The sequence below is a fragment of the Pogoniulus pusillus genome, chromosome Z (genome assembly GCF_015220805.1).
Source record: "Pogoniulus pusillus isolate bPogPus1 chromosome Z, bPogPus1.pri, whole genome shotgun sequence".
Lineage (NCBI taxonomy): Eukaryota > Metazoa > Chordata > Aves > Piciformes > Lybiidae > Pogoniulus > Pogoniulus pusillus.
Window position 1 is genome coordinate 26705487 of NC_087309.1, and position 13620 is coordinate 26719106.

At 42.9% G+C, this 13620-nt stretch overlaps 1 protein-coding gene across 1 annotated transcript in view; it reads right to left on the minus strand.

Annotated features, from left to right (window-relative positions):
• Positions 1-3321: 3321 nt before the first annotated feature.
• EPG5 (ectopic P-granules 5 autophagy tethering factor) overlaps positions 3322-13620 on the minus strand; it is a 67627-nt gene continuing 57328 nt past the window's right edge. Inside the window, exons 40-44 of the mRNA XM_064139946.1 lie at positions 10768-11010; positions 9793-10012; positions 7922-8137; positions 6409-6523; positions 3322-5232 (exon numbers count right to left, since the gene is read on the minus strand). Of these exons, the coding sequence (XP_063996016.1) occupies positions 5050-5232; positions 6409-6523; positions 7922-8137; positions 9793-10012; positions 10768-11010 (977 nt within the window). The 3' untranslated portion in view covers positions 3322-5049. The remainder of the gene's footprint in view (positions 5233-6408; positions 6524-7921; positions 8138-9792; positions 10013-10767; positions 11011-13620) is intronic.

Here is a 13620-nt window from a genome sequence, read left to right on the forward strand (position 1 = left end):
GGGGTGTCATGGTTTGTTTGTTTGTTTGTTTGTTTTTTTTAAGAAAAGGGAGGGGGGAAAAGGGAAGGAAATTTATTTCTGAACAGTTTCCATACTTGTGTTGCATGAAGAATTCACTTTAACACTTCTGAAATAACTTCACTACTACAAAGTCACTGGCCATCCACTAACAAGTCTCTAACCCAACTATGAAAATGCTCCAAGATCAGATGAACAGACTTAGCTCATAGCACAGGATGATGAGTCAACATAGAGTCTTTGTCAGGCTCAAGAGAGGGCTGTGAAGAGCAACAGGTCAGAGCTCATACAGATCACTGTGATCAAAAGCAATGCCCAGTCCCTTACGTGGCCCCACCTTGTTTCTCTTGTTAAGGAGATGTCCAATTATCCTTTCTCAGATAACGTACCCAGCAGCTGTGGGAAACAAGGTCAGCACTCAATTGTTATTATTCTTCCCACATTGCATTCCCACAGTGAAAGAACCTACTTTCAGGTTTGTATCACTCCATTCAGCAATCTGTACAATCATTCCAGTGCAGAAACTCCAAAACTCTTAACAATCCTGCTTCTGGTAACAACCATTGCTGGCCAGGAGTCCAAGCTGCTACACAGTCTCAAGTTGTGCCAGGGGAGGTATAGGCTGGAAGTTAGGAGGAAGTTCTGCGCAGAGAGAGAGTGATCTGCCAGTGGGATGGGCTGCCCAAGGAGGTGGTGGAGTCGTCATTCCTGGAGGTGTTCAAGAAAGGACTGGATGAGGCACTTAGTGCCATGGTCTAGTTGATTGGACAGGGTTGGGTGATAGGTTGGACTGGATGGTTTTGGAGGTCTCTTCCAATCTGACTGATTCTATTCTATTCTACGAATTACCATCAATCCTGTGGCCTTACTTGCAAGCTCACCCCCAGATGAGCTTTGCAACATCTATGCTAGGAAGGTTAAGAACAACTTGAAATTACTTGGTTAGGTTAACAGAAGAGATTGAAAAAAATAAAAATAAAAAGCGGGGGTGGGGAGGGAAAGGCAGAAGGAAAAAAATAAATGGAAGGAAATACTTGCACCTGGTACAGGACATCCCTAGTACAAACCCCATTTGGAACAAGAAGAACTTCTACTGTTTTCACCTCCAAGTTTATGCTCTATTGATCTCTTCCAAAGTAAACAGTAATGAATCTTATAATCACCACAGGCCCTGCGAGATGCTGTAGAGTCAGCCTGCATAGGAAGCACTATGTACACATTTCATGTATCTTTCTGCTTGACTTCTAGTTTTTCACTGAACTGATCTAAGGTAGTGCCACACTCAGCAGTTTTGTTCATTTCCCTGTTTGGCCTTATTTTCTTAATAACTATGTTAAGATGGAATCCACAGGCAGCAGCTCATCCCAGTGCAATAACTGCTGTGAGAGTCAAACATCCAAAAAGCCAGAGATACTCATTCTCCAACCAATCTACACGAATCAACCCAAAGGCACACTGGTTGCAGTGTTGGCACACTCCATTTTCACCTTTTTCCACTGCAACCTACATTGTTAAAAGCAATACAAAACTCAATTTTCTTTCTAAGACTACCTTGTTAGATTTATGATATGAACAAGAACATTCAGGAACAGGAGGTATGATGAGCTATGCTCTGAATTTGAAAGTCTTTCCAGTAAAACTCTAACAAAAACTCAACCTGTTAAGACACCAAGCTCTCGAGTTCATTTTTGTGACAAAGAAATCCTTACCTGTATCTGAGGTCCAGACTCTTGCCAGTACAACACTTACGAAGAAAGCCAGAAGATTGGTTTGTGGGTGACACATACAGCAGCAGCAGTAGCTCAGGGTGAATTCTTTCTTCTTCAGGTCTACTACAGTATTATTCAGAGTACCATGACAAAGCTAACAACTTTCATTACTAAATAGAGAAATGGGGGGAAACCTCATGGAATGGGTCCTTACAGACCATACCTGTGTAAGTATCCATACACAGGTACATTTTCCACTAGATCAGGGTCAGAGCCATGGTAAACCTGGCCTTGAATGTTTCCACAGAGAAGGCATTTACAGCTTCTCTGGACAACCACTTCCAGTATCTCACCACCCTCACAGTAAAATAGCCTATCTACACAGTCTCCTCTCCTTAAAACCCTTGCGCTGTCACAACAGGCCCTGCTAGAAAGTTGATCTCTATTTTTTTATGAACCTCTTCCAAGTACTGAGAGGCCACAGTAAGGCCTCCCTTTCACTTCTCCAGGCTCAACCATCCCAATTCTCTCAGCCTGTCCTCACACGTGATAGGTGCTTCATCCCTCAGCCATCTTCATGGTTCTCCTCTAGACCCACTTCAGCAGGTCCATGTCTTTCTTATGTTGAGGACTTCAAAGCTGAGCATTAGTCAACAGTATGACTTCTGTTACATTTTAAACTTACATATCAAAGCTGCTTCAATGGTCAAGACAAATGGGCATGATGGTGGTGTCAGTGGTGACTGCTAACAGCAGTGACCCCAGCCCAGTATGTCTCTGCCCACCAGCAAAGCCTTCAGCAAGAATGCTGTACCACCAACACTGAAGACAGTTTTGTGCTACTTCCCTCCATGCCATCAAACTTCATTTTATTTGGAACAAATATACCAAATTCCACAGCCTGAGCAGTGAGGGCTGAAAGAACTGAACCAATGTATTACCCTACAGTCACACTACCACAGCAGTTTTGGGGATTTTGCCGGGACAGAGAATCATTACTTCTGCCATTACATAGATGAGCTTTATCCAGGGCTGAGCACAAAACCAGGCAGTTGTGTCACACATGCTAAATACTGGGTTTCAAAGAAAAAATTTCCATTAACTGAAGAATTCTGTGGCACTTCCTCATCATACATTCCTCTCCAAGAATAATTATTTCTTACCTGATGCAGATTCTTCCAGCCAGTTAAAAATCAGAGTCATACAGTGCTAGGGGTCAAGTCATAGAGGAATGCACCCTGGTGGGTTGAGTATCTCTAGCAGAGGAAGCTTTCACAACCTTTCTAGGCAGCCTGTTCCAGTGCTCCACCATCCTTGTAATAAAAAAAAATATCTCACATTGAGATGGAAATTTCCTGTGATTGAATTTACATCCATTGCCCCTTCTCCTTGCACTGGGTATCATCGAAAAGAGACTCACTCCGTCCTCCTGACAGCCACCCTTCAGAGGTATTTGTGGACACTGACAAGGTCCCTTCTCAGACTTCTCCAGACTAAACAGCCCAAGGTCTCCCAGTCTTTACTCATAAAAGGGATGCTCCAGTCCCTTAATAATCCCTCTTGTACACAAAAAACAATACCTGCCACAAATAACTTGTTTTTTTCATTTTTATTTTGCATGGAGTTTGCAGATTTAGCATTTTATAAACACAACATTTGTAAAAACTCAACAACTGAAACAATATCTCATTTTGAAAGTGCATGTCAAACACATTTCTGACTCTTTCACATTTTTATGCAACAGATCAGTAACATTGCATCTAACAAAACCAGTGCTTTTAAGTCTTTTGGGGAGGGGAAAAAGCAGCAGTAAGTATCCTTCCAGATACGAATTCTCCAAAAGTCTGTTAAAAACCATGCTGCATCTATACCTGGCTAATATACAGAGGGATGTACATGTGTGTGTATATGTATTATAGGCTCGCAGACAGAGCAAAGAACTGTAAGACCACACTAAGATGAAGGTGATCGAATGACCTACTTGGCCCAGTCATCAGAATTTGTCAAGAAGGAAAAGGTGATTTGATGTCCAGCACTGAAACCACAGTTAAAAGCAATACCTCAAAGCATTAGTGACCAAACAGTAGGTAGCACATTTCCTTCCCCTAGTGACCAGAACTAATGTTTTGATGTGTAACTATGTTCAAAACATAAAGGCACAATTAATGGAGGAAGAGAAGTGATCATTGTTCCTTCACAGAGGTGCACAGATTGGGGCTGCAGGACCTTGAGCCACCTCAAATAGGTAAGTGATGAAAGGGACATTAGACAAGCAACTGGAGAAACTTGCCTTCTGTCTTCCGTGAACAAAGGTGCATCATGATCAGACAAGGCAACAAGAACAGTGACCATTGAGCAGAAGCAATAGATTTACAGGCTTAAGGTTCATGCTTTGGCAACAAAATTCTAACAAGTGATCACCAAACTTAACACAAGAAATATCTTTTCACAGTGTTGTCTAAAATCCTGTCACATCATGCTAGGCAGAAAAGAATAAACTTTAGTCGTGGGTGTCCAGTATCTCCTAAACAAAGATACTTTCAAAATTAAGGACCTGGACATAAATGACTGCCCCCCTCCCAGGCACTGGGGATCCAGAAAAATCTGTCTTTGGATTCAAATCACCTTACTTAAAAAGAACTCAGCTTGAAGTTATTCTGCATATAGTCAAGCAATGCTCATGCAGATCCACTTGTATTTAGAAAAAAGGAAAAGACCCAAAAATTTCCAGTTCAAATTTCAGTTTGCATTTTACAGTAGTGGGAGAAGACTGTAGGTATGCCTACAGTAGGGCATGGGGCAGTAATTAAAAAAAAAAAACAGAACAAAATATTCTCATTCCAAATACAGTGATTTCACAAGTCTGCAGACACATGCCAACGTAAGATCCAGAGGTATCCCAATTAAGAGAGGCAAAAGCTCTTTTGTATATAACCCTTCCACTCACTTCAAACTGGCCTGAGTGACAGCACACTGGAAAATAAAAAAGGCACAGAGCAGAAACTTAGGATGCTACAGGATGAGTTTTGCTCTCTAATGATTTGTATGTACACTTATCCCCAGGTATTCTCCTCTCAGATGTGCACCACACATAAGAAGATATTCAAGTGTTTTCAATTAAAAGAAACTAAGCAATTTGACAGACCTGCAAATTATAAGAAAAGGCATAAAACCTTAGAGAGGAGAATATCAGTGTGCAGTTCCCACTCACACTTCTAACTTAAAGCAGAACTATGAAGGTAAAAATTACTTGTGCAATAACGACATTATTTGTAAACCAGAGTAATCAACACTGCATGATCATCCTGCAAGCTCAGTGCTGCTATCGTATGCTGTCCAAATAATGCACTTCTGGGTACAGAGTGTTAATAAGGAGAGACAGGAGATTATTGCCATCTCGAAGACAATGCTCTGGGTGCTGGATGAATTGAGAAGCCTGGGATAGCTGTTCCTGATAATCCATATATTGTTTGTTTGACGCCATAGATTCAAGAGCAGCCAGTGCCTATAGATACAAGGAAAAATCATGTTAGCTGGGAGTACTCTGGCCCATAACAGATCAGTTCATGAGCCACTACATGCAAAATTCTACTGGAAGATTGTGATCTACCAGGGAACCTGGAGTATTTGGAACAAAATGTTTATAAAATACAATCATGTAACAGGAATTTGAGTCAATTCCTGTATTTCAAGCTTGCTCGCTCCCCAAGATCAGCATAACTTTTCCGTCACAGTTTGCTAGGATTCTGTAACTCAGATATTGTTACATATTCACTGTGTGAACTCAAGATATGGTTTTAAGGAGATTAAACTGAACTACAAACTGTAGCACGCTTAACTATTCACTTCAGTTTGCTCTTACAGGTACCTTGGCTATCTTAGAAGTATTATTTTGCTCCTATTAATAGTATTACAGAGCGCCTGTCATGTTAGAGTTTATATATAAAAGAGTCTACGTTGATCAGTTCCATTCATTTCTTAAACAACATAAACAATTTGTACTAAATAAGCTACATCACTGTGGTTGCTAATCAACTCCTTCCTCTCCTCATGCACTTAAATGAAACATGGTCCATGAACACACTACCAAAGGAATGTTATTTCCCATAGTCCTGGTCTCATAATCAAATACATTTATCACTAAAAAGTAGAGAAAATACAGCAGCATTACTTTCTCCTGTTTGTTTTAAACTTATTCCACCTGTTATGTTCCTAAGTTTCTGAACTCAGGGTTTACAGGTGTACACTCATCTGAATCTTTTCAGTGTATAAGAATACAAACAGTTGCCTTCGTACCCATACAGTATGAGCAGCTTCACCTAGGATCACTGCAGGGTAGGGCTCAGACACACACTTGGACTACCAGAGCTCAGAAAACTCACATCACCACTTGGCCTGGGCTGCACCTGGCCTTATGTCCAGCAAATCCCAAGATGATGTTTTAATGTATTGCAAACTACTGAGAAGACAAATGAGAGGAATGAGCTATGTCTGAAATTCAGAGCTCGGAGCCAGATGTATGGCAGTAGCAAAAAAAGCACTCAGCACTGAATAAAATTCAAGTTGAGGGCAAGATCTATTTTTAAGAAATGCTTGCAGTGATTCTTATAAGCTTCACCCCACACGCTGCACAAGTATGCAAAACGGGCAGGTCAAATAGCCGGCAACTGGCACACGCTACCTGCTGGGCTCTCTGCGACAGCTTCGGCTCTGACCCCGCCTTCAGGCGGACTTGATCTTCTGCAGGAATCTGCACCAAGAGGAAGGCAGACAAACTGCGGGCAACCACTCGAAACCTAGCACAGGGAAAAAGGAGAGAGCGAGACAGTGATATCAAATTTCCAAGTCCTCAACAGCAGGTAAACAGAAGTTCTCTCCTGTGACATATTTCTTGCATCTCACAAGGAATACAGTAAAAGGATTTACAGAAACTGTTCCAATGCATTAGAAAAAAAGAAATCACTTTAATATATACCTAACAGTAAATCACCCATACCAGAGGATGATGTAATACCATGTCTATGAGATATTACATCTGTTCCAAGCTTAGCTAAAACCTTGGGGTCATATCTGAAATACTGTTTAACTGCACAGCCTTCGAAACATCCTTATTGCCCCAAAAGAGTAAGCTGAACGTAACTAAGATCTCAGAGAAACAATCTTCCAACAGGATTACATACCAGAAGGTCTTTCCAAAGGTATGTCTAGGTGCTTTGTTAAATTGGTGTTCCAATACAAACATTTCAGTTCATGAAGAAGAGAGTCCAGCACAGAGCCACAAAAATTATTAAGGAAGTTGAACATCTTCCTTGCTAGGAGAGACTGAGGGAGCCGGGGCTCTTTAGCTTGGAGGAGAGATGACTAAGGGGTGACCTCATTCATGTTTATAAATCTGTAAAAGGTGAGTACCAGGAGAATGAAACCAGGCTCTTCTCGGTGATGCCCAGTGATGGGACACGGGGCAATGGGTGGAAGTTGAAGCATAGTAGCTCCCATGTGAACCTGAGGAAGAACTTTTTCACTCTGAGTGTGACAGAGCACTGGAATCAGCTGCCCAGGGAGATGGTGGAGTCTCCCTCTCCAGAGACATTCAAGAACTGTCTGGATTCATTCCAGTGTGATCTGCTCTAGGTGATCCTGCTCTAGCAGGGGGGCTGGTCCAGATAATCATTCAAGGTCCCTTCCAGCCCCTGACATTCTATGATTCTATGATTTATGGGTTTTTCTTTCTTGTTTTTCTTTCCATGGTGAGCTTTATCTTAACATCCAGCAACCAAAACCAGCATCTCTCTTTAGAAGGTAAACAAGGAAGCACCTACTACTTTGACCTTCTTTCAACATTTCCAACACATTAACACTATCAAGATGGAGAAGTTAACGCCCATGCGATCACACAAAATTCTTGTGAGGTTAGCTGGAACAGTCTCCCACAACCCAAGTGAGAGTATTTTCTTCTAAAAGCCTCCCTTTAAACTGCATTTTCTTTTGTTTCCCACTAGAAAATGCAAGAAAGTTCATATTCACGTCCTAGCCAGAGAAAAGGCCTTGCTACATCCATAAGGGGAACAAAGAACATTACAGATCTGGTGAGAGCAGAGATTCAGAACACTTCTCCACATTGCACCGTGTAGTCTGGACCAGGCTGTACTTTTTTTAAACATGACAACTCAATTTACTGCAGTTTCAATCCTTACCTGGGTGACAAAGGAGACCTCCTGCCTAGCCCAATAGCACCAAGTATTCCAGAAGTCAGTCTCTCTTCAGCCAATTGGCTCTGCCTGCTCTGGATTGACAGCAGTGTCCGAATGACAGATTCAATCAGCACAGTGTCATCTTGCTCCATCTGAACCAAGGATAACTGCATGGCTTTATGCCACCAAAGAAACAGCTTTGCCTCCTCCTTCGATGAGCTTTGGACAAGATTTAAAGAAAACATCAATTTAAAAAAGTGTCAGATGCACAGGTTAAGAAGTTTGTATCTCTCCCCATTAGCCCCATAAAGTATTTAGACGGTTAATTAATGATTGCTAATCTTACTGTATGAGAATGGCACAACTACACTACCCCACCAGTTACCATACTGCATTAACTACTACAAATGTTATGGTGATGCAGACATCACCTGGCAATATTTAGATGTCTGTAACAGGACAAACAACAATGCTTCCCTTTAAACTTTTTATCTAAGAATAAATGACATTACAGCTGTAAAAATTAAAAGATTTAAACTTGCCTAAGACTTTGTACAAAAGGCATTAAGCTGTATCTCTATTGTTTCCTCTCTTTACTTACCAATAGAACACTTTAGGTAGTACTAGTTGTTGTTTCTACAACCATTTAGACTTTTAATATGATCTCATAGAAAAGGAAACACTGAAGCTTTTTGTTGAGCAAAGCACAAAGTGAAGTTACTCTTATGTTATTTTTAATCTTCCCTCAAACAGTTTGCAGTTTTAGTTAACAAGCTCAGATTTTCCACATAAAGCATCAGCACGAGTTTCCTACATCAGTATATCCTCATACTACTCTGCCAAGTCATTTCCCACCCCAGGCACCCTCTGCCTAAATGTCTAAAGCAAGTTTTAATTTGCTGTGTATGGTGGCTTTGCTGTCTCCTTCACATTTTGGCAATCAAATTATCATGACACCTACAACAGTGAAAGTATTCTTTCAATGTCAAAAACAGTGTGTGTACACCTCCCCAGAGTGTTCTTTTACAGCAAACATGAACATTGTTAACATTAACACAGAAAAAGCATTTAGCACATCTGCTAAATTCTGGCAGTTTCAGCACCAATTTTAAATGCAGGTGATAGGTAATTTAACTACTAAGTATCATCATTTTAACCCTACAGTTAACAGGTTTCTGCAGGGAAAGGCTGACATCTAGTAAGTTGTTCTGCAGTGATACAGGCCCCTAAATATGGGCACTAGGTACACCAGATTCAGATTTGGTTTAAAGCTACATAGCAGAGCCCACTAAGCAGCTTGGAGCATCAGGTCTTTCAAGAAAGTCAAACTAAATGTTCAGCACAGAACACCTTCCACCTCGTGGACATTCTGGAAGGCGGAAGCCATAGTGACTCAAGATTTGCCTAAAAGTAATGCTAACTGAGCGCAAATGAGGCTGTCGACACAATCAAGTCTCTGGCTAAAATGAGACTAAAACTGCCACTGAAGCATTTCATGGAGGTGGTGAAGTTGCCATCCCTGAAGGTGTTCAGAAGAGACTGGATGAGGTGCTTAGTGTCATGGTTTAGTTGACTGGACAGGGCAGGTGATGGCTTGGACTGGATATCTTGGAGGTCTCTTCCAACCTGGCTGACTCTATGTTTAAATAAAATTCTTTCTTCTGTTTAACCATAACTACCACTAGTGTTGCCATTGTGATTCAGCAGACTCCCCAGCAGTGGGCGTAGCAGGACTGTCCAGTTTATCCAGCAACCTGGTGCAATTAACCTAATCACAGAATATATCTGGTTGGAAGAGACCAGTCTAAGCCTTGATCTAGCTCTGAAGGGTCATATCGCTAAGCGCCAGGTCCAGGTACTGCTGACTTTCATACCTTGGGTACACTTGCTCCAGCCATTTGCTGATGGTTAACAGGATTTTCATTTCATTGGTAAGAGTTTGTTCAGTGTTGAGACATTGCAGCAAGTAGACATAGAGGGTCAAGTAGCTTCCTAATGACAGGCACTCCTGCAAGAATTCTTCCATGGTTAGCTCAGGAACTTGAAGAGAGGCAAGTATAGGGCCCCAGCCTAAATTCAGGTGGTGAGGATACTCTATAAAGAAAACAAAAGCAACAGAAAAATAGGTTATGTGGGAAAACAGCACTTAGTAAAACATAAGAAGTGGAATTATTTCACAGTGTTCCTGTAAGTCACAGAACTTGGACCCGTTTAGCAGTTTCCCAGGTAATGAGGTTGTCATGGAACTATGATGGAGAGAACAGAAGAACTCCATCATCACAGGACACTTTCTTGAGATCACAGCAAGATATTTATTTTCCCAGCACTGAGTCAGGATTAAATTCTAAGGTTTTGGCAATGAAATGTTAAGTATTTCCTTCAGGTGTACTGAAATCTGATCATATGGAATAGGTAAGAGATCAAAATGTAGATGCACAATGATTATGTAAGGAGAAAGAGAAAACAAAACCAAGACAAAACCTTCTCTTGAGATGATTTTTGTTTTCATTGAAGTTCCCTCTTTAGCTGGCAAAAAAGGCCAACTGCTATACAGAGCAAATCTGTTTTCACAGATACAGGTATAGTTCTTGAGAAAATACACACAGCAGCTGAAAAATCCAAACCACGATGGCCTAACTTTGCTACACCTAGTTACTACAGCCTACATATCTCTATCACAGTTAGAAGCCATTAGATGTGACAAAAGGAGATTACACAAAGCAGATTAAAAGCCAGCTCCAATACCAGGTAGCACAAAACTGTACTGATTCCAGACAATTTGTACAAAATGGACATCCAAGACTGATCTAAGTTTCTGAGAGAAGCCACAGGAAATGACAGGTTCCTACCCTCATTGAAGTAAGCGGTGATACAGGCTTCCGTCGTCTCTGCCATGTGTCGCACAGAGGCCAGGCTCTGGCACGCTGCTGTGAGAAGAGGCATTGCTAGCAACCCATGCACTTTGCTGTCAATCCACTTTCGTAAGCTGCCCCGTAGTGACTCAGCTGTTGTAACACTGGAATTGTTCATCATCATCAGAGTTTCTGTGAAAAGACTGCTAAGGGCCATATGACGTGTTTGCAGATCCATATCTGAAAGTCAGAAATAGGAAAACATTTCAGTGAAGAGATATTAGAACCCAAATTCAGCTTCACCACTGAGCACTTCCTGAAAATTTTGGGAAGAGTCTCGCTCATTACACATCTCAACTCACACAATGGTCTGGGTTGGAAAGGATCTGTTTTTTCATCTGTACTTATGAAACTGCAGTAAGGTGCCCATTCTTTGCAGCCTCTTCTCTTGATGAGATAGCTCATCGCTCATTAAAGAGAGTGACAGCTGATAAGCAGAGTACAGTGGAGACCTTCTTTGACCTACAGTCTTTTACCATGACTACAGTGCAAATAAATTGAATGATAAAGCACGCTGACAGTCTACAAGAAAATCTTGGTCGTACAACATAGTTTAAAGCACAGCTCAGAGTGCAACAAACCCAGATTTTAGATGACTCAGACTCAATGTGAAGTATGTCCAAGACAAGGCCTGAAGTGTTGCAACTCTGTCATGCATTTCAAAGATTCCAGATTTCCTGCAAATCCTAGTATCTGGTCTCAGAAAAAAGTCTGAAACCATCTCTTGGCACTGCTTGAATATGCTATCATTGGCTACCTGTAACGGTGTTCACAAAGCACAAACATTCCCTCAGTTTGGCTCTTTAGGAGTCTGTGGCACAGACCTTTGCACATGTTGATGAAAAAAGCCACTATTGTTATATAGAATTTTCTCAAGCAACACCAGGCATTGTGTGCACAAAATTGGATTACTCACTAGCAAATCATAGTATCACAGTATCAACAAGGTTGGAAGAGACCTCATAGATCATCAAGTCCAACCCTTTACCACAATTCTCAAGGCTAGACCATGGCACCAAGTGCCACGTCCAACCTTGCCTTGAACAGCCCCAGGGACAGCGACTCCACCACCTCCCCGGGCAGCCCATTCCAGTGTCCAATGACTCTCTCAGTGAAGAACTTTCTCCTCACCTCAAGCCTAAATTTCCCCTGGCGCAGCCTGAGGTTGTGTCCTCTTGTTCTGGTGCTGGCCACCTGAGAGAAGAGAGCAACCTCCTCCTGGCCACAACCACCCCTCAGGTAGTTGTAGACAGCAATAAGGTCTCCCCTGAGCCTCCTCTTCTCCAGGCTAAACAATCCCAGCTCCCTCAGCCTCTCCTCATAGGGTTTGTGCTCAAGGCCTCTCACCAGCCTCGTCGCCCTTCTCTGGACACGCTCAAGCATCTCAAAGTCCCTTCTAAACTGGGGGGCCCAGAACTGAACACAGTACTTAAGGTGAGGTCTAACCAGTGCAGAGTACAGGGGCAGAATGACCTCCCTGCTCCTGCTGACCACACCATTCCTGATGCAGGCCAGGATGCCACTGGCTCTCTTGGCCACCTGGGCACACTGCTGGCTCATGTTCAGGCGGGTATCAATCAGCACCCCCAGATCCCTCTCTGTCTGGCTGCTCTCCAGCCACTCCGACCCCAGCCTGTATCTCTCCATGGGGTTGTTGTGGCCAAAGTGCAGCACCCTGCACTTCGAGCTATTGAATGCCATCCCATTGGACTCTGCCCATCTGTCCAGGCGGTCAAGGTCCCGCTGCAGAGCCCTTCTGCCCTCCAACCCAGCCACATCTGCCCCCAGCTTGGTGTCATCTGCAAACTTGCTGATGACTGACTCCATGCCCTCATCCAGATCATCTATGAAGATGTGAAAGAGGATGGGGCCCAGCACAGATCCCTGAGGGACACCACTAGTGACAGCTGCCAGCTGGATGTGGCACCATTCACCACCACTCTCTGGGTCTGGCCCTCCAGCCAGTTCCTAACCCAGCACAGAGTGTTGCCATCCAAGCCACGGGCTGACAGCTTAGCCAGCAGTTTGCTGTGGGGGACAGTGTCAAAGGCCTTGCTGAAGTCCAGATAGACCACATCCACAGGCCTCCCCACATCCACCAAGCACTGCCCGAACAAGTTGAGACATCTACACTTGCAGGTATGTGGAAGTTCACCAGACAAGGCTCTGAATAACCTGATTTTACTTCAGAGCTAGCCCAAGTCTGAGAAGGAAGCTGGCCTCCAGAGGTCCCTTCCAAACCAAGCTAACCTACTTGTGTCTCTTACCTACTACAAAAAAAAACAGTCCCAAAAGTCCTCTGTCATGGTACAGCTCCCCCATAAGGTAAGCATATTACCACAGACTAAATGAAAAAGACAGTACCAGAAATTTAACTGACTTATGTAAGGTTACAACAACTATTACAGCCACATTCCACTTCACAGGCTGCAGAGCACTGAGCAAGACCACCAACAGACATCAAGGCCAACCAAATTCCCTGAGACAAGTCTTGGTGCATTGCTCTGGTGAGAAGTCCCACTTTCTCCTGTCCAGCTGCTGTCAACAGAAGGCACTGTCCCAGAAGCTCTTCCAAAAACCTCCACTGGCCCTCTCCCATACATTACAGAGAAGCTAAATCCAGCATATACCACCACTTTCCTGCCACTCCACATTGGTGATTCTCCTGCATTCCACAAGCTGGTTGAGCAGCAGGGATCATTCTCTTTTTCAGTCCTTCAACACAAATAAGTGCACTCAGGGGTTCACAAAACAGAGCAGCTCCTCATATACTGGAGCTCCCATTTCCTC